Source organism: Episyrphus balteatus, chromosome 4 (assembly GCF_945859705.1).
Source record: "Episyrphus balteatus chromosome 4, idEpiBalt1.1, whole genome shotgun sequence".
Taxonomy (NCBI): domain Eukaryota; kingdom Metazoa; phylum Arthropoda; class Insecta; order Diptera; family Syrphidae; genus Episyrphus; species Episyrphus balteatus.
Genome location: NC_079137.1, coordinates 60317802 through 60339918, shown reverse-complemented (window position 1 = coordinate 60339918; position 22117 = coordinate 60317802). Strand labels below are relative to the sequence as shown.

Sequence of the window (22117 nt, the reverse complement as noted above, 5' to 3'; positions counted from 1 at the left end):
AAAATGACGCGGGCGACGACGCAGGCGTCATTTTATGATAAATTGACAAGAGCGTCATTTTATAAGAAAATGACGCGGGCGTCGTTTTATGAGAAAATGACGCGAACGTCATTTTATGAGAAAATGACGCGAACGTCATTTTATGAGAAAATGACGCGGGCGTCATTTTATGAGAAAATGACGCAGGCGTCATTTTTTGAGCAAATGACGCGGGCGTCATTTTATGAGAAAATGACGCAGGCGTCAATTTATGACGCAGGCGTCATTTTATGAGAAAATGACGCGGGCGTCATTTTATAAGAAAATGACGCAGGCGTCATTTTTGAGCAAATGACGCGGGCGTCATTTTATGAGAAAATGACGCAGGCGTCATTTTGTGATAAATTGACGCGGGCGTCATTTTATAAGAAAATGACGCGGGCGTCATTTTATAAGAAAATGACGCAGGCGTCATTTTTTGAGCAAATGACGCGGGCGTCATTTTATGAGAAAATGACGCAGGCGTCAATTTATGACGCAGGCGTCATTTTATGAGAAAATGACGCGGGCGTCATTTTATGAGAAAATGACGCGGGCGTCAATTTATGAGAAAATGACGCAGGCGTCATTTTTTGAGCAAATGACGCGAACGTCATTTTATGAGAAAATGACGCGGGCGTCATTTTTTGAGCAAATGACGCGGGCGTCATTTTATGAGAAAATGACGCGGGCGTCATTTTATAAGAAAATGACGCAGGCGTCATTTTTTGAGCAAATGACGCGGGCGTCATTTTATGAGAAAATGACGCAGGCGTCATTTTGTGATAAATTGACGCGGGCGTCATTTTATAAGAAAATGACGCAGGCGTCATTTTTTGAGCAAATGACGCGGGCGTCATTTTATGAGAAAATGACGCAGGCGTCATTTTATGAGAAAATGACGCAGGCGTCATTTTATGAGAAAATGACGCGGGCGTCATTTTATGAGAAAATGACGCGGGCGTCATTTTATGAGAAAATGACGCGGGCGTCAATCTATGACGCAGGCGTCATTTTATGAGAAAATGACGCGGGCGTCATTTTATGAGAAAATGACGCGGGCGTCATTTTATAAGAAAATGACGCAGGCGTCATTTTTTGAGCAAATGACGCGGGCGTCATTTTATGAGAAAATGACGCAGGCGTCATTTTGTGATAAATTGACGCGGGCGTCATTTTATAAGAAAATGACGCGGGCGTCATTTTATGAGAAAATGACGCAGGCGTCATTTTATGAGAAAATGACGCGGGCGTCATAATTTGAGCAAATGACGCGGGCGTCATTTTATGAGAAAATGACGCAGGCGTCATTTTGTGATAAATTGACGCGAACGTCATTTTATGAGAAAATGACGCGGGCGTCATTTTTTGAGCAAATGACGCGGGCGTCATTTTATGAGAAAATGACGCGGGCGTCATTTTATGAGAAAATGACGCGGGCGTCTTTTTATAAGAAAATGACGCAGGCGTCATTTTGTGATAAATTGACGCGAACGTCATTTTATGAGAAAATGACGCGGGCGTCATTTTTTGAGCAAATGACGCGGGCGTCATTTTATGAGAAAATGACGCGGGCGTCATTTTATGAGAAAATGACGCGGGCGTCTTTTTATAAGAAAATGACGCAGGCATTGACCTATTATATATGGACTGCCAGGACCAGGTTCAAGCTATGGTGGCGCCCCTTGGTAGGGCAGCGGGAAATAGTATTTTGACATCTAGGTTTTGTGACTTTTGATTGTCACAAAAAAAAATGCTTGTCAAAAAAAAAAAAAAAAACAATTCAATTATTTTTGCAGAAATTGTTTGGAATTTTATGTTTCCCAACACAAAAAGGTAAAAAAAAATTAAAATTGTTTTCACTGAAGTTTTCATATTAAAATTTATATTCTTTCAGATCGAAAAACATTTTTAAAAAATGGATGTTCCTATCTTTCGAAATGGAGTAAAGTAAATTGAAATTAATTCAATTTTCACTTCTAATGTAAGTTCATTTAAAATTATTTCAGCCAACCCAACAGAAACATCATGGCTCCATGTACTAACTTGTCCAATGAACTATGTCGCTTGAATTAATAACATCATGATAACAAAGGGTCCTATCATCGAAAGACAATACAGAACGTGTTGTCATCAACATCAATAATTCCCAGTACCAGCAGCAGAAATTCAATTCAAGTTCTGCAGAATGAAGAGTGCCTCAAAATGACTTTCTACACATGCCCCCCAATCAGGGTGATGATATGTTTCATGGATGGACGATGCTTACGACGGCTACAGCAACAGCATTAGACACTACGGATGATACCGTAAACGATGTCATCGTTATCGCCGTACGAAGTAAAGAATCTGTTGCAATGTATCGACTGTGGCCAGGTGCTTAACTTCCTCGCCAATCTCCTCGAGAGCCAATCACCAAATGTTTTGAACAGCAGATAATTCAAGTGATATCGGCAACCAATGAGGCTCTTGGATCACAACTAGCAAGTGGACCTATTAAGGTAAGTCCATAAAGAGATTTCTATGTACAACTAATATGAAATTTTGTTAAATTTTCTAGCAGGGGCAATTCAAATTTGGCACAGTTGTTCCATCACAACAACAGCAACTTCTTTAACTTCAACTCTCACACTCACATAGTAATGAAGTTTATGGTTCAACTTGGGAACAAGGTGTTCGTGGTTATGTTGAATTGAAAAAAAATTCAAAGAAACTTCGTATGGAGCTCTGTGCCGGCAGCATGATAGTCAATGTTAATAGAACCATGGTAAAATCTTTCTCTATCCAGCCACTAAAAGTTCTCCAAAAGGCAACTCAATGTGCCTTCCGAATGCAATCCAATCGCATACCTGATAACTCAAACTAGAGGCTTGGCAAGCAACGGAAACATCAACTTACTTTATGCGGTTCCAACAAAAATTGAAGAAGCAGTAGAGGTTACATTTCCTTTGTTTTTATTTGCAATAAATTTATTTAAATAATAATTCGCTTTGTGTTTGATAAAAATGTAAAATCATCGGAAACAGGTCTAAGAATAATTTCACTAATAATCAATCCAATCAAAAGAATTGGAGGAGAACACAAAAGTGTTCCTATTTCAACACTGCCACGGTATTTTTGAGGTTGGGGAATCTACAGATTACACCACATGGACAATATCCCATGGCTATATGTATGTTAGGGTGGAGTGAAAAAAAAGTTGTCTTATTTTTTGTTCTACATAGCCAGGATGGGTGCCATTTGGAACTTAAATTACGGCAAAAAAGTTTCAAATCGATCAAAGAAGTTTTAGAGGGTTCACAAGTCACTTGAAAAAAATGAAAACACCATAAAGGTTAATTTATGGAGTTTTTTGAGTTTTTATTGTTTTACTCATTTTTTTTTAATTCGAAAAACATGTACATTATTATTTATTGTTTAATTTTCATTAAAAAAAATTGCGATTTAATTGACTTAAGGCCCTTACTGCAAGAATCCATGGGCGGCGAGCACACCCAACCCCCATGATCCAGCCACGTAAAAACAAAAAATAAAGAAATTTCTTAGACAAAAATAGTTTTGGTTTTTTTTTTAATTTCTTAAGTAGTAGGTACTTAATTACATACAATTTTGAAAAAAATTAGTTTGATTTCGAAAATTAATTTTTCAAAAACTGAAAATGAATGAAAATGAAACAGAAAATGGCCATATTATATTATTTTTGTAAAAGACGAGGTTTTTGGCTTTACAAAAAGGTATAGGACGTTATTGTAAGTGTAACCGTTGATATTTAATATTTTTTTGTTTCAAATTAAATAATTTTTTTTTTAAATTGCCCCTCCCCGCTAAACGAAGGGGAGAAGACCCTCCTCCCATACGATTTTTTTCTTTTCTTGACCGAACCTACACGCTCTAACTTTTTGGCACATTGCTCCCTCTCTTTTGGAAATTGCTCCCAGTACTTTACTTCCAACAAGCATGTAGCGAGCAAAAAAAAATGCAAATAATACATTAATTCTCACTTTTATTTTTTCACAATTAATTATGAAAATTAAAAAAAAGAAAAAATAATTTAAAGAAAAAAAAAACAAATAAATTATTGGAGCAATCGAATTAAACAACAAAATAAAAAAAGAGAAGAGAATAAAACAAAAAGGTAGAAAAAACCAGTACTCAATATCTTGGGGCGTAAAGTGTTGAAATAAAACCAATAACCGGATATCATTTCTTCTTCTTGTTCTTTCCTGAAGCTGGTAATTCTGTTACACCAGTAATGGCAGAAAGATCCTTCTTGAGAACTTCAACTTCAGGCTTCCAAACGGCAGCATCAGATGAACTCTTTAGTTCTCGAACTTTTTCACCCTTAAATCAAATAAAACATTAAAACTGAAAATCATTTGGAAGAGATTTTATATTGTTCTTACCTGTTTTGCAATTTTTTCTTCAAGTTCTTTAATTTTGTTGTCATCATTTGCGGGAGTAGGAGTCACAGTTGGAGTTTTTGTTTCTGCGGGTGCTTGAGATTGTGCAGTGACAAGTTATTTTTTAAGATCCAACAGAATATTGACTTCAGGCTGCCAAACTGCTTTGCTTTGTTTCAAAGCACCACCAGAAGTCGATCTCACAACCGGGGGACCAGCGTACTTCTTTTTGAGTTCATCAATACGAGCCTGTTCGATTTTGGCAAACAAAGGTGCTGGCTTTCCAATTTTGTGACCAGCTGGAAGCAGAATGCTTGCCAATGGTCCTTGCTGTTGTTGATATGTAAGGGAATAGCAGACTCGCCAACAAACAAGCAATGTTACAACACAAACCGATGATTGTGTGTTCGTCTTTGGTCAGTCATCGCACAGTGGGGAAAAGGCGGAAAAAACCCAAATTTCGGAAGTACGATTTATTTTGATACTGCACGTGTTTCTAACAGTTAATTAGTTGAAGAATCAGAAAATGAAAACTGTTTTTCAAAAAAAAAATTGTGGTCCTGGAGATTATCGCTCAAAGTTGAAAAACAGTAAAAACTGATAAAAATACAAGTAGTTTCAAAATGATCTATTTTCCTTAAAATTTAAAGGTTTGAACCAATTTTTTTTGTAAATAGGCTTAAAATAAATTGACAAACAATACGGTACATTAGTTTAGCGAAAAAGAATTGAATACAATTTTTTTGACAAAAAAACATTCAATTTTAGTGACTTTTTAGGTTCAAATTAGGTTTTAACTACTGCCTCCGTCTGCCTCTGTTGGCGGATAGGTTTTCCTAGATAGTATTGAATCTCAGCAATAGTTTAAAAAAAAATCTCACCCGAAGACGTCCGTATTCGGTTTTTATAGCAATTTCAATCTGAAAAAGTCATTCAAAAAACCAAAAAAAAAAAATAAGGCAAAAAAGAAATATGCAGCTATTTTCGCCAGACAAATCTTTCTAAATGTATTTTGGTATGCTCAATCTGAATGTGAAGTCCGTTTTGCTAAACAGCCCGATATTTATGATAAGATTGCAAAAAAAATTTTAAACCCACAATTTTAAAGTTTTTCCCAATTTAGTCGCTGTTGGGATCAGGAGTTTGTGTTAATGAAACCTGCATTGCACATTTACCTATTAAAACAAATGTTTTTTTCACCAAGCCACTTTTTTGACTTTATTTATAACTATCGGAATCGGAATACAGTAAAACTGGTTATTTGAAGATTCTCTTATCTTTAGTTCCACTTGTTTCCAAAAAAAGGATGGAATGATTTGATGGAATGTTCCGCTAATTGAAGGAAAAGTTAAGGCTTGGTAGCCGTTTAAATTTTAGAACTAACCAAGGAAAAAAAAGTTTCCAAGAAAGTTAAATTTTGAAAAAAATGCCATACCTACCGTTTTTGGATATTTTTCTTTTTTGAAAATTTTTGATTTTTTTTTTTTGATTTATGTAAAATTTAAACGGTATTTATTAATAAAATGTTAAAATAAACTCAAAAAAATTTGATTTTTCTAAAAAAGCGATTGGAAGTAAGTCATTTACAGCTGCAAAAACTTGATTTCTGATTTTTTAATATAATTTTTTTCTGAGTGGGGGTGCCAATGGGTGGTCATTGGTGTAGATTTGTCTTGCTATTAGCTACCTTTCCTGCATATTTCATGAAAATTGGTTCAGTAGTTTAGTTTTAATTGAGTTTTTTCCGGTCTCCAATACAAGTTGCCCCACAGTGCATCGGTGGAATGGTCGAGTCGTAGTTCTTTTCACAGAACACCAAAGCTCTATTGACAAAGTTACCCAAAATATTCAGCATTTCTCGCTCCCAAATCATTCCAACTGTTTACGATTGTCACGATTCACATTATCCACACGTTGGCAAGTGTGATCAAGATGTTGGAAGTATTCCGTAGGAACTGGAAACATAAAAAAGCGTTGATTAGAAAATCTCATATTTGAAGTATTTATTCAATACCTTAATTTTACGTTAGATCCCATTCCGGACATTTGTTGTCCTGGCTGTATAGGCGATTGTTCCAATTGATCCAGACAATATTTGTACTTTTGGCGGAAGCTCTGTGTCCATTATTTTTTTCATTCATTCCATGTGATATATTTGCATCTTGTGCTTGTCCTCGAATTGATTTCTGCAGCCGAGATTTATGAAAAAATGGACTGGCGCATCATATCAGGAGTCAGCAGTTTTGTAGTTGATGATGCTGTAGCTGCTGTTGATGTTGCTGTTTTAGATGCTGTTGTTCATGCATCGTGGCACTAGAGTTATGGATATAAATGGGGGCGTCTGTCCAGGTTGCAAATCTGCATTCATTCCAAGACAAATTCCATGTGATAAAAAATTTGCATCTGAAAAATAAACAAATAGAAAATTATTGATAAAAGAACATTTTTGATTTATTTTATAGGATGAACGAATTATTTATAATTTTTAATAACTTTCAAGCATTAATAAATTGAAAATAATACCTTTTTCAGCATGATTTCATTTTGATACCGACATTTTTCTTTTAACAAAAATTTTTATTTACCTACTTTTTTTGAAATTGAAAAGAATTCTTCCAATACGTCAAAAAGTACATTTCAAAGATGACAGGTGCTACTGATTTTTATAGCAAAAAAATGTAGATGGCCTTAGTTTCTATGGCCAAAAATGGTAGTTCAAGCGATCTGCCGGAAGATGTCGCTACGCTAACTAGGTTCTATTTACCGCTTTCTTCCACAGGCGCTAGTAATCATTGAACCACATTTTCAAAAATTTTGTATGGAAACGAGAATCAACTAGCAGTCCATATATAATAGGTCAATGGACGCAGGCGTCATTTTATGAGAAAATGACGCAGGCGTCATTTTTTGAGCAAATGACGCGGGCGTCATTTTATGAGAAAATGACGCAGGCGTCATTTTGTGATAAATTGACGCGAACGTCATTTTATGAGAAAATGACGCGGGCGTCATTTTTTGAGCAAATGACGCGGGCGTCATTTTATGAGAAAATGACGCAGGCGTCATTTTTTGAGCAAATGACGCGGGCGTCATTTTATGAGAAAATGACGCAGGCGTCATTTTGTGATAAATTGACGCGGGCGTCATTTTATGAGAAAATGACGCAGGCGTCATTTTGTGATAAATTGACGCGGGCGTCATTTTATAAGAAAATGACGCAGGCGTCATTTTTTGAGCAAATGACGCGGGCGTCATTTTATGAGAAAATGACGCAGGCGTCATTTTGTGGTAAATTGACGCGGGCGTCATTTTATGAGAAAATGACGCGGGCGTCATTTTTTGAGCAAATGACGCGGGCGTCATTTTATGAGAAAATGACGCGGGCGTCATTTTATGAGAAAATGACGCAGGCGTCATTTTTTGAGCAAATGACGCGAACGTCATTTTATAAGAAAATGACGCAGGCGTCATTTTTTGAGCAAATGACGCGAACGTCATTTTATGAGAAAATGACGCGGGCGTCATTTTGTGATAAATTGACGAGGGCGTCATTTTATAAGAAAATGACGCAGGCGTCATTTTTTGAGCAAATGACGCGGGCGTCATTTTATGAGAAAATGACGCAGGCGTAATTTTTTGAGCAAATGACGCGGGCATCATTTTATGATAAATTGACAAGAGCGTCATTTTATAAGAAAATGACGCGGGCGTCATTTTATGAGAAAATGACGCGGGCGTCAATTTATGAGAAAATGACGCGGGCGTCATTTTATAAGAAAATGACGCGGGCGTCATTTTATAAGAAAATGACGCGGGCGTCATTTTATGAGAAAATGACGCAGGCGTCATTTTATGAGAAAATGACGCAGGCGTCATTTTATGAGAAAATGACGCCTAAAATGACGCGTCATTTTCTCAAAAAATGACGCCCGCGTCATTTTCTCATAAAATGACGCCCGCGTCATTTTCTCATAAAATGACTACCGCGTCAATTTATTACAAAATGACGCCCGCGTCAATTTATCATAAAATGTCTGCCATGGGTATTTTTGTTATCAGGGAGTCCACCGCTACAGGATGCGACTAATTTCAAGGGGTTACCCTAAATAAATCAATTTTCAGAAAAACTGCATTTTCAAAACCGTCTGCCGAGGGTTTGGCCACACTCAAAATGTCTGCCATGGGTATTTTTGTTATCAGGGAGTCCACCGCTACAGGATGCGATTAATTTTAGGTGGTTACCCCAAAGTCTAAAAACCCCAAAAAAAAACGCATTTTCGGGACAGTCTGCCGGGGCTTTGGCCACACTTAAAATGTCTGCCATTGGTATATTTGTTATCAGTCGATAACATTTTTCAGAAAAATGGTACTTTTGATGCGCTTTTTCTCGACAACGGCCCAAATAAATGCAGGCAGACTAAGGTATTCGTCATCACCATGACCCACGCTACCTCTGACATTCATATGAATCGGTTACCTCTCACGCAAGACATCTGCTCCTGGCTCTTAGACTATAAAGAGCAACATATTACGGAAAATATATATTTTTGACTAAACATAAAAACAAAAATCTATTAAAAATTAGTTTTTGAAGCTTTATAGCGAAAATAGTGATGAGTATAGCTCAAAAACTAGACGTGATAGAAAAAATCTGTAAACAGTTTTGAATTCAGCACACTAAAGTCAATCAAAATCACTTTATAAAGTTCTTGCTCCCTACTTTTTTAAGTTTTTTTTGCCGACCAGTGTAGTTAAAATTTTTAACTGAATTGTCTAGTTTAACATTTTATTTTTCAATATGAAGCAGTAAATAGATACATTTTTCATCGTCATTATCATTTTAATCTGAAATCTTAAGAGTTCCATCCTGATGAACTTTCAAAAAATAAGTTTGAAAATGTTCACTTTTGTACTTTTTAGCTTTCTAAATAAGTTGAAGGATAACTCTACTTAGACAGAAACGAGTGGATATACCATTTAAAACCATAACCATTAATAACAGAAATTATTTTATCAACGATTTTTAGTCCCTTATTTAACTTGAAAAGAGTATAGTGAAGTTTTTCAATACTTCATTTGCAACCAGCCCATGAATTTGCTTTTTCCAAATTTTTGTTGATATTTTTTAAAATGTGGAACAATTGCCCATTCGCTATTCCTTAAAAAAAAGATAATTTAAAATAAATGTCTCTGATTTCTGCAAGCTTTCAAAAATTTGGTTTATTTTATATTCCCCTTAGGCGAGAGTATTTTTAAGAAAGTTGGCCACTTAGGTTTCTATAGATTTATTTTATACCACAGGTGTTTAAAATTTTTCATAAAATACTTTTTTTACATTTTGCATCAAAAAACATATTTCAAATTTTTTTTTACGAAAATGTGCAATAGCTATGCAGTTTTAAAAGCCTTTCAGTACTCATACAATTATTGTAGAAAATTATAAAAAAAAGAAATAAATAAAATTCATACATTCGTGGTTGTAGTGAACGAAAACATAAGGTGATAAAATTTAAAATACACTGAACGAAAAAAAGGCAATATTTTATGAACTGGTTGCGATAGAACTTTTTTTTATCTGTTTTTGGAACAGTCATAAGTGTAGCTATCAGCCGTTTTAGGGTTGTCCATTCTCTATTGCACACCCTGTATATATTCAGACATATTCTAAACAAAAATTCCCAGGGAAATGGTTTCGGGAGAAGGGCCCCAATCGGAAAAATGGCGAAAATTTCCTTTTTTTTTTGCTTTCCCATATTCTTAACCATTGAAGAACGAAATTCAAGCTAAAAAAATAATGAAATTTCAGGAACTTTTCAGTTAGGAGTTTTTTTTCAGAATAGGCCTGATTATGACGATTACAACTCAACTTCAACTTTTTGAATCGTTATATCTAAGAAACGGTGGGTCTTAGGAAAAAAAAGTGTCATGACACTTTTTATATATAATAATCAAGTCTACAATTCTTGCATTGAAATTTTTTTTTATAAGACTTACCGTTTTGCTGAAAATCGTGAAAAACCAGTTTTTGTGACCTTTGACCCCCCGTAAATTTTTTTCCAGGCCTCGGATCGATGAGGACTTTTTAGATTTAATTTATGATGGTGTTTCCAACAATCCTACCAATTTTCAGCTTGCTGGGAATTAATGTAACCTCGGATGTCTAAATTGACCGGACTATACAGGGTGTCCCAAAAGTAATGGATCAAACGAAATATGCTGATAGGCCAACTTTAGGGCTCTCAGAATTTGGTAACTTGTTCATCCCAAATCCTTACGGTTTTCGATTTAATGCAGTTTTTGTGAAATTTCGAAAAATCCCGACTTTGCAACAGTATTTTGCTTCCTCCGCTCATAATTGATTTTTGTTTTTTACAATTCTTTCACTAAAACATTGCCTAATAATAAGAAAAAATTAATTAATCAAAATATTTTTCATTTCATACGCAATTTTGCTGCAAATTAATTAACAGTTCCATGTTTTATAAAAACTCAATTTCTTTCTTTTATTTCAGAGCAACGCCCTGAAAAAAGTTTGTATGGTGTGGAACTGGTTTATTATTTTTAAAATTTGTCGTGTTTTTGCAGTTTTCAAAAATGTATAAATGTTTCCAAAGTTGAAGTTAGAACTGAAGATATTACAATTTAAAAGCAACAAAACAGGGCTTTTCAGAGAAAAATAACAAAGAAAAATAAACACGTTTTCTCGACTGTTGTTTGTTTATTTCTTTTTGAACAAAAGCCTCGATTTTTGTTTGTTATTTTGCTCTGAAAACGTCTGTTTTTTTGCATTCAAATTGTGATATCTTTCGTTCTAATTTCAACTTTGGAAGCTTTTATACATTTTTGAAAACTGCAATGAGACGGTAAGTTTTCAAAATAATAAACCAGTGTCACGCCACACAAATTTTTTTCAGGGTGCTGCTTTGAAATAAAAGTAAGAAATTGAGTTTTTATAAAACATGGAACTGTTAATTAATTTGCAGAAAAATGGCGTATGAAATAAAAAATATTTTGATAAATTAATTATTTCTTGTTATTAGGCAATGTTTTAGTGAAAGAATTGTAAAAAACAAAAATCAATTATGAGCGGAGGAAGCAAAATACTGTTGCAAAGTCGGGATTTTTCGAAATTTCACAAAAACTGCAGTAAATCGAAAACCGTTAGGATTTGGGATGAACAAGTTACCAAATTCTGAGAGCCCTAAAGTTGCCCTATCAGCATATTTCATTTGATCCATTACTTTTGGGACACCCTGTATACATATGTAACTTTTAATATCCCTGGTGAACAAAAATTTTTCGTGTGGAAAGAATTCCACGTGAAAAAAAAATCATAATAGGGCTGAATGTGTGTTCAGTGCAAATAAACTTGATTTCTTAAGATTGTGTTACGGTAATAATTTCAACTGAGATAAAAGCAATTTCATACTTTTATGATTTGTACAATTTTAGTTTCAAAATTTTTGTCCATAAAAAAAAAAACAAAAAAATGAAAAAAAGACTAGAAAAATAGGCAAAAAAAAAACAAACTTAGAAATATGTATTCGAAATAAGGAGGACATGAATCGTATTTGTATAATGCCTACTTTCTCAAACTACTTATATCAAACGTGAAAACATACATAGGTACACCTATATGTATTTTATCCTAATTTTCTGACAAAACTTTGGTAATTTTATGCTCACATCCCTTCTATATTGTACCTCGTAGATTTCGAAATATTTGTCAAACAGTTTTTATTTATTTTTTCTATTGTGTTGAACATTTTGGACCAAAAATAAATTTTGTTTTAAATGTACGTACATTAGGGTGTGTCACTTTTGTATGGCCGAAAAAAAGTACTCTAATTTTGCAATGTAATAGTTTTCAAAAGTTTTATTAGGGTCTAAGGTTGCATAATATATACAAAAAAATTATAATATCGTTCGTCTTTGGCTCGCTCAAATCGGTTGAAGTTGTTAAGAAAAAAACGATTTTACATGAAAAAATGATTTTTTTACTTCGCTAATTTTTAGCAGCTTCTTTACTTAGTGTTCAATTCCAACAAATATAAGCTTAAAAGTTTTTTCTTGGAACATCTTTCACGTGAAAGCTTAAAAATATTTAATATATTTGTTTTTGTATCAAAACATATATTTTAAAAATAGGTGTGTTTTTTTGTTTATCTATATAGATTTTGTGCAAAAAAACGACATCGGGATTTTTGAAATCCATGCAAACATTTGGCACCACTGTACATATACTTTGGCAGCTGTCTGTCAAAAATGTTGCTTTTGTTTTTTTTTTTATTTTAACTCCGAAGTGGGAAGGCCATTACATCCATGTTGGTTGCAAACAAAAATTTTCATATGGCCATGGCATCCATGTTGGATTCAAAAAAATTGTTTTTTCACAAAAAACCAAAAATTATCTGTATATTCTTAGCTACATTTTAAGACCATGACCATAAACATTAGTTGCGTCGTTCTTGTGTTATAAGCGTTTAAATGTAGCCATGTTGATTTTTTTCGATTTTTTAAAAATCAAATGTGAAAACTTTTTTATTTTTATTAATATAATATAATTTTATATACATATCTGTTCAACAATCTTATCAGGATCCATTTAAGACTTTTATCTGAAAAGTGCATTGCGTATATCTCGAGATATTAACATTTTATTGCAACCATGTCAAACTAATTTTTGATTATTTTTTTCTATGAGAGTTTTTTTCAAACCTCGTTTTCTCCGCTTTTTTTTTTTTGTTAATATTTTCAGATATTTTTGTATGAACACAACAAACAAAGTACCTTGGCACTACTGTTTTTATCGAGAGAAAGTAAAATCTGGATAATTATCTGGATTTTTCAAAAATCTATACAGATAAAGTTTTTGTTGTTTTTAACACGTAAATTGTTTTGATTGCAAAAATCTCGATGTCGTTTTTTTGCACAAAATCTATATAGATAAACAAAAAAACACACCTAATCTCTAAAAATCGAAATTTCTTCGATTTCTTCCTGTATTTTGAGCGAGCCAAAGATATTAATTAAAATGAAAATTGTAAACGCAGGATTTAATTTTGATAAGCAATGCAACTTTTAAAAGCTATTACATTTGAAAATTCCATACTTTAGCATTTTGACACACCCTAACGTACATTCTTAAGCTATAATTCGTGACTATAAGCACACATACGCGTCAATAGGAAGTGTAAAGCTTTACTTTTATCCTCCAAACCCCAAATGCTTACAGTTGTTGTTTTTGTAGACCAAAAGCAAAAGCTGTCTTTTTATTTACACCCCCGCTAAACTGGACAAAAAACACGAAGTTGGGGCTAAATAATTTACATGCGCAACATCAACAATAGGTGTGTTTTTTATTACCACCGGTCTTAACTGGACAAAAAAACGCCTTGGGGCTTAACCTGAAATCTTGGCAGCACTGTATATTGAATGTTCCGAAAACAGCAGACACAACAAAAATTTAGAGTTGTCATATTTTTCGCTTTCGTCTTTTTTTGTATTTTTCATGTATGTTTTACGAACAGATATAAAAATATATGCTAGCAAAACTAGTTAAATACATTTTGTCCTTCCAAACGTGAGTTTTCTTGTTTGTAAACAAATTCTAAACAATTTATAAAAAAAACTAGTTTGGTAGCACAGATTTAAAACTGTTCAAAAAGTTAAGCAAAGAGAAATTTCCGGGATAAACAACTAAGCCCGAGGAGATAAGATGTTGTTCTTGTTACATTTAAGGGCCCGGCTACACAGTGTTGTGCCCAATCACGTTCCGATTCACATTTTCTAGGAACAAACGTCAAAAAGAGGAAAATCCTCACCCCTCTTGCCTACAAACTGACTGGTTAGGCGATTGAAAAATCACCGTGTAGCCCGGCACTAACATGTTAAATGCTTATAGCTAAAGTCGCTTATTATTTAGTGCTTGACTTTTAATATGGATTTCGGTGTACCTAATAGATTTTGACATTTTGCTAATGATTAACTGGAGATTAAAAGTGCGGATTTTCTAAAATCTAGAGTAGGGTGCTTCTTATATGATCGAAAAAATCTTTTTCTCGATTTTTTAATGGGACACCCCTGCATTATGTTCTACCATATAAGCATAGTATATATATACTAATAAATAATAATATTATAAATAATAATAATTGAATTTATAAAACAAAACAAGATGGTTATGTTTTATTTTATAAATTCAATTAGTTCTTCCATTTTAAGAAAATCACAACGAACTTTATTTGAATTTTTGAATGTAAGATTGTGTCAACTGCCAATATCAGTAGTGACAAATAGCAAGTATTTTGTATTTTTGTTGTTTCTTGTTGTGGCTGCAATAAAACATGGCATGGAATTTAGAAAGTGCCTGGCTACACAGTGATTTTTCAATCGATTGAAAAATCACATGCGGTGGCTATGGCTACACACTGTTGTGCCCAATCAACTTCCACTTTTACATTTTCTAGGAACAAACGTCAAAAAGAGAAACAATTTAGCAATGGAACTGTACTTCCCTCAGAAAATTCAATTCCCTTCGTGAGCATCTTCCCCCTTCACTCCTCATCCCTCTTGCCAACAAACTCACTGCTTAGGCGATTGAAAAATAATCACCGTGTAGCCAGGCACAAATAGAGACATGATGCAGCTCTGCGCTGCATGCAGATTTTTCTCCTATAAGAGCCCGTGTTATTTTATTTTGCTGCAGAGAAAAAATTGCACATCTGTTTTGACCATTAAGGCCCATTGAAAATCCCAAATCCATGAGTAAAATTTCCACTTCCAAAGCAAAGCGACTAGTGTGAATGTGAACTAAAATTATTTTCAAAATGCACACAACACCTAAACTTTTTGGATCACCCTTTTTGTCTCATTTCTCACTTCCATTTAATTCCTCAACTGTCATCTATACATTTCCCCTCCAACCAAATGTCAAAAATACAAACGTCAATTTTTTTCACTCTCCCATCCATCATCACAAGCAAAAGTGTCGAAGAAGTTACGGAATATTTTCTTTCGCAAAGTGTTTTTTAATTTTAATTAATTCTCATTTATTTCCCAAAAATATATATATATAATTTTCCAATAAAAATCGAATCAACATATTCGCGAAACTAATTAAAACAAATTATCCATAAAGTGCATCAAAATAAAACGAAAAAAAAGTGAAGAAAAAAGAAAAACGACCCACACACACTTGAATCAGAGAAGAAGATTTGCAACAAAAATTCCAAGTCGCAATTTCACAGTTTTTAATAAAAATAAATAACATAAAATTTGCCTCTGCTGAAATTCATTAAATAAATACAAAAAAAAAAAAGAAGAAAAGTGAATACAAATGTGTGATCTCATCATCACAAAAGTAAACCTCGTCGACGAGGTATTTATCAATTTTTTTGTCTAGCTTTTTTTTTTTTTTTTTTTGACTCGACGACAACCAACTCCAGTCAGCAAGATAAGGAAGAGACAACAACGACTAAAAAAAAATAAATCAATTAAATTCAATCACACTGCTCAATGTGCAACAAACAATCAATTTTAGTAAATTTGTTGGTCGTCGTTGTAACCAAAAAGCAGAAATATGCTCCGAGAATTGATTACTTGGGTCCTTAACACATATTTGGGCAAATATCTTGAAGATTTTAATCCAGCACAATTGTCAGTTGCATTGTTATCAGGTAAGTTGTCTTTTCTTTGAGAAAAAACATTATGTAATTGAAAATGTAGTTAAAATAGAAAAATTCAGGACATGGCAAAGCTCCCAAAGAAAGTCCCAGACCTAAAGTGAACTCAATTTCATGGCAAATACACCTTTCCCCTTGCCGCCGTCTATGATGACCAATAGTTTTTAATAGGGCGCCACTTAGGCTACGAATATTTAGTTCCTCATTCTATCTTGGTCGATGAACTGTTTCAAAGTGTCTCGAGGCTCGCTTCTCTGTGCGAAAGGGGTTTTGTTGGGGGAAACACTATTTGCATCTGCTCAATCGTGTTTAGGATTTTGTTCTTCTTCTGAAGGTTTCACTTTTTTTCTGCGCACTTTTATTATATAGTCAAGGAAATGTTTGGCAAACAATAAAGCTTGTTTACGATTTCTATTTTTAGTCTTTTCAACGGATTATTTAATTTGAAAGAGAAACACAAGAATTTGTGTTGTAGACTACAAAGACTTAAACCATTTGGCATAGGTGGGAATAATAGTTGTAGTGGGATTGTCATTGATTGAAGTTCACAGAGCATTGAACTTGTAGATCAAAGTCGCCACCGTTCGCTAGTTTTTTAAATTATAAGAATTCACAAGTTGGTTATTATATTCAGGTGGAACACACAAATGGTCATGATCTCTTTTTAGCTTATGACGAAATAACTACCTATGTATAAGTTGCGTTAGGTGTGTATGGTTTAAGTGAGACTGATTACTTATTATTGTTTATTGATGTCTGGGTTTGTAGCTTGATAAAAAGAAAAGATAAATTAAGTCTTTCAAAGTCAATTTATTTATTATTTTTTTTTTTTCAATTAGCTTTTTGTTTATTTTCTTTTCTTATTCGTTATTTTTCTTCTCTTTCTATGTTGAATTGAAAAGTGCGATTTGTTAGATATTAATAAATTGATTTGGCATTAGTTTGTTTATTTTTTTGTTTTTTTTTTTTTTTTGTTTAGTTTGCGTGTTTAGTTTGTTTAACTGAATTGAGCATGAAATTATTTTGCATTTTTTTTTGTTTCTTTTGAGAGATTTAAATTTGTTTAATGTCTGCCTTTGAATAAATAATTATTATATGGTAATCGCCTTGTATACTTTGTATGTATGTAAAGCGGTTAAACAAATTTCAAAGCTTGAGCGAAAACAATCTATTAAAAGTACATAAATGCATAGCGAAAATGGTTCAAAGTTTAACTTAACCTTATTTTTAGCAATCCCGTATTTTTGGTTCAAATAAATTTAAATCAACTAAAATTAAAAAAAAAAAAATAAAATAGTACTTTTATAGGACAAATAAGGTATTTGTAAAAAATTCGAACTCGAGATAACCATCAGACATGACATCATGACATGATAGAGAATGCGAAAAAAAAGGTACTCTCAATTCTGACGATTTACTTGGTAGTTAAGAATTTTTAGAAATTCCCCAGAGGAGAAATTGAAACTTTTTTAAAGGAACAAAATTAACGGTACCTACCAGAGAACCAAACGAGTCGAGTATTGTTAACGAACATCGAGTACTTACTCGAAAAAAAAAACGATCTCGAACAAACAGAATCAACACAACTCAAATATGTTCGAGCTTTCCTCTTTACGAGTATGATGACTCGTAAGTAATCCTACATTTCAAACGAGTTTAAACAATCATTTTTCTGTTCGAGTAAAATCGAGTAAAATGATCGTGAACAAAATGTTCATGATCAATGTGATCGAATTTACTCGAACTAGAAAGGAAATGTTCATAGTGTTCGAGGGTGGTTTTTTTGTAGCATAAATAAAAAGAGAATCAGTTTGGTACACAAAAGCAAGTTACATTTGTTTTATTTAAATTAATTAATTTGACAAGATAATGAAATGAAGAAAAACATATTAGAATAAAATTAAATTAAATAAAAAAAAGAAAAATTGAATAAATTAAATTAAGTTAAAAATTATGACACCATTGAAGAATATCCAAAATATATTATTATTAAGATTTAACCTAATACTTTGTTCTTCCATTGTTTTTTATAAAATTATTACTTTTTTTTAATGAACACAGAAGATTACTATTTAAATATTATTCTCGAAAGAAATCAGCTTTTGAACTAAAATATTTCATTCATAACTTTCTCTTTTACCCTTTCAAACAGATTTGTAATTTCCTCAATATACCTACCAGAAAAAATAGTAATTCTCTTTAAAAACAATCATCCCAAATCGCATTATTGCATATTTTTTAAGGATATGTTTCTATTACGCATCTACCTGCACAAATTAACTGGGCATTCCCAGTTAATTACTTTTTTATTTACTCAGTCATTGATAAACTCGTTCTAAAACCTTAATTGTAAAATTAAAATAACCTGCTTTAATTGCAGTTGTACCGCAAACAACCAACCATCAAAACCTAAATACAAAAAAAAAATATGCAACAGGTACCTACCTATAGGGCGTAGAAATTGGAAGTGGTTATTTTCATTGTTGAAACTGTTCATGATTTTCCGATCAAGTTCGATCACTTTCGATCATTTCGAGTAAAGCCTAGTGTTTATGAACAGTCGATCTGTTTACGAGTAATTTTGTCCGTGGGTATTGAGGATCGAGCATACTCAAGAGTTGATCTTATCATATTTAGTTTGAATCATAACTTTGGACGACTCTAACGATATTCAAAAAATTCTTTATTGTTCAAAAAATTCATTTGATAGTCAAAACTACTAAACGAGATGTTTTTAAAAACAAATTTTATAGTATTTTCTGAGTTTTTAATATAAATTCTGCTGACCTTCTTTTTATGCCATGATATTAGATAAGGTTTAAGTCAGTAAAGTACGTGCATGTAATTAATTTCCAAGAAAATCATCCCCAAACACGGTCAACCTGTTAACTTCTGGTTAAATGTACACTATTTGAAAAAATTTTTGTCGTGGAGTAATTAGACGAAAATACGTATAGGGGCACCAACCACTTTGCACTTTAACTTTGCAAATTCTGTTGCACCAAACTCCAATTTGCAAAGAGAAAATTATTTTTTTTGAAAAGTAAAACAAAAATTCCTTCTTTGCAAATTTTGTTGCACCAACCAAAAATTTGCAAAGTAAAAAGTACTTTTCTGAAAAGCGTAAAGTTTAGCCAATTTGCAAAGAATTCTTTGCACTTTTCAATTTCAAATTCTGCAAAATCTTGCAATAATATGCAAAGACAAAATTTCATTTGCAGATGGGATGGCCAATTCTCGATTAAAGTTGGGGTATATTAAATGATAGTTTAAAATGAATCGTTTTGAACGACTTTTTGAATATAAAGGGTATAGTAATATTTACGTGAGTGATGTAAAATTAAGAATACATTTTGAAATGAGGAATAATTAACTATTAGTTTAGGAACGATGTTCAGTTGTTAAATATTTAGTTAAAAAAGGTAACTAAACAAAAGACCATAGTCCCTCTGCCCTCTGCTTCATGTCCACATAGCCTCCTCTATAATTGCATACCACCATCAAAATTAAGCGTCATTCAATGAATGATTGCAATTTAAAGTTAAAATAATGATATTATATTGATTTTAAAAATTCTATTATTTTCTTCTTTAAACAAATTGCAGCAAAGCAACAGTCTTAGTAACTATAACCAAAAAAAAAAAATATCAAATGATAAAGTAAAGTAGAAACAAATTTTAAAAGTTGTTTAAGTAGAAAAAAAATATTTCAACGTTTTTAACAACGAAAAGAAGTTGAAACTATTAACTGCTTTACTTTTCAAATTTTCGCACTTTTTGCTTTGCAAAAAAAAAAAAAAACATCAAAAATTGCAAAGTGCAAAGTGGGGAAATTTTAATTTTTGGTGAAACACTTTGCACTTTTACTTTGAAGAAAAGTATTATTTTGCAAAAATGTAAAGTGTAAGGTGGTTGGTGCAATAGGGCCTTGGTCCCCAAGGTTTTTCGGCATGCTACCATGTCGCAATTCATCACCTTTGTTTAGTTATGATTTAGTTACAAAAGTAGAAAAAAAATTGCTACCAAAAATTCACAAAACAAGCAGGTATTGCAGAAGATTAGGCTCTGTCAGGTCAGTTATTATTAATATTTTTTTGGTATTTTCCAAATCATTGGCACTTTTAAGTTTCCAAATCATTCACGAAATGTAGGCAGCCCATTTACAAAATTAAGAATGGCCAACTGCATACATAATATCTAAGAGTAGTGCAAGTTCAAAAATGGTCACCCAATTACTTATTTGATCAGGGATAGACAAAATTTTTCTAACATGTGAGTAAATTATTTATTCAATAAAAGAAAAAATTAACAAAATACTCCACAGTGTTATCGTTTGCTTTTAAGCTTAAACAAATTATAAACAGAATTCTAACTTTAACCAAGTAATAACCCAGTGATATATCTCAAACGTTCTCTTATATTTTAAATGATATAACTGGTCATCCAAAAGCTACGTCTACCGATTATTACATTTTCCATTAATTTTGTTTTTGTTGGACATAAACCATTAGTGTATCTTTTCATAAAATAGTTTATAATAGCAGTGCACAAAAATACAAAATTAATTGGCATTTTTAGTTTAATGTGATCTTTATGACAAAGATTAAAATTCAAAGTTGGCTTATAACCAGCATTGCCACTGCGTGATTTGTTTAATCAAACCTTGTCAAAAACCCATATGAACTCAATCTAAAGGTCAAAAAGATCATTGCATGCATATTTATATTTATTTTTCTATTACAATTCATTATTGCTTTAGCACTCAAATAAAATACATTATGTGCGTACTTACGTAATATAAATGTATAATTAAAACTTTCTCAGTCATTGAGTCAAGTTCATATTAAATACTATCACAGAACTAATAAAACAAAACTTTTTTTTAATTAAAACGCTCAGGGGTAATTCTTTGAAGTAATAAAGTAAAATTTCTGTATGCATGTAAAAAGTAAATGAGTTTCTATAAATAAAAGATAAAAACTCAAAATCCAATAAATAAATGTTTATGATGTTTGAAGATAACAATCAATAAAAGTCAGACAATAACCATCATCATACATTTCTCGTACAAATACAAATTGCTATTCTGTTTAGAGCTTTCTATTTCCATTACTATGATGATACGTCTTACGGTCTTCTATGCCAATTATAGAGTTTACTGTCCTTTTGTACCTAATTAATTTAATTCGTTATTTTCTTTTCTATTTTTTTTCAGGTGAAGTTGAATTAGAAAATGTCCCAATACGTAAAGATTCCCTCCGAGGCTTTGGTCTTCCATTACAAGCTATCAGCGGTAATATTGGCAAAATAAAACTACAAATCCCAGTGCGTCAATTCCGAACAGCACCATGGTGTATAATAATCGAAGGTGTCCATGCTGTCATTGGGCCCAAAGATCTCAACGATTGGGATGATGAAAAAGAAAAACAATCAGATCTTGAATATAAATTGTCAATGCTTGACGATGCCGAAGCCAAATGGCGAGCAGCAAAAGGTGATAGCTGTGAAAGCAACTACTATGCCTCATCCTATTCCAGCTGGCTAAGCTATGGCACAGGATTGGCAACAAATATTTGTGAAAATCTTCAATTAAAAATTAATGGTGTCCATATTCGTTATGAGGATACAATAACTATACCGAATTTTAGTTTTGCAGCTGGAATTACAATTGAGTCATTAACAGCACATACTTGTGATTCTAACTGGCAACAAAATTCAACAACTTCATGGAATCAAGAAGTTGCTTTTAAATTGGTTGAATTAAAAGCATTTGCTATATATTGGGATCGTTTGATACCAGAAAATACTTGTCGTGATATGCAATCGAGTGAGTTGGGGAATTTAATGGAGACGGTGTGTTCTTGTAAGGAGCATCGGTATATTATTAGTCCAATCAGTGCAAAGGCTCATTGTCGTCATGATAGAAGTCCGATGCCCTTGCGAACAAGAAATCGACCTAGACTATCATGTGAAGTGACTGTCACAGAAGTCAATATTTGTCTCAGTGATGTAAGTT

The 22117-nt window shown here is 32.8% G+C and overlaps 1 protein-coding gene and 2 long non-coding RNA genes across 3 annotated transcripts in view; 2 read left to right on the top strand and 1 right to left on the bottom strand.

Moving 5' to 3' along the window:
• Positions 1-1726: 1726 nt before the first annotated feature.
• On the top strand, positions 1727-3192 carry LOC129918955 (uncharacterized). The gene is made up of 4 exons (XR_008773027.1): positions 1727-1854; positions 1916-1963; positions 2028-2519; positions 2579-3192. It is a non-coding gene; the product is annotated as an uncharacterized LOC129918955 (long non-coding RNA).
• A 3006-nt stretch (positions 3193-6198) lies between these two features.
• Positions 6199-7018, bottom strand: LOC129918637 (uncharacterized). Its single transcript, XR_008772978.1, has 3 exons — positions 6942-7018; positions 6433-6821; positions 6199-6373 (listed from the first exon to the last, which is right to left on the bottom strand). It is a non-coding gene; the product is annotated as an uncharacterized LOC129918637 (long non-coding RNA).
• Positions 7019-15384: 8366 nt separating this feature from the next.
• LOC129917768 (intermembrane lipid transfer protein Vps13D) overlaps positions 15385-22117 on the top strand; it is a 32371-nt gene continuing 25638 nt past the window's right edge. Inside the window, exons 1-2 of the mRNA XM_055997873.1 lie at positions 15385-16096; positions 21317-22110. Of these exons, the coding sequence (XP_055853848.1) occupies positions 16000-16096; positions 21317-22110 (891 nt within the window). The 5' untranslated portion in view covers positions 15385-15999. The remainder of the gene's footprint in view (positions 16097-21316; positions 22111-22117) is intronic.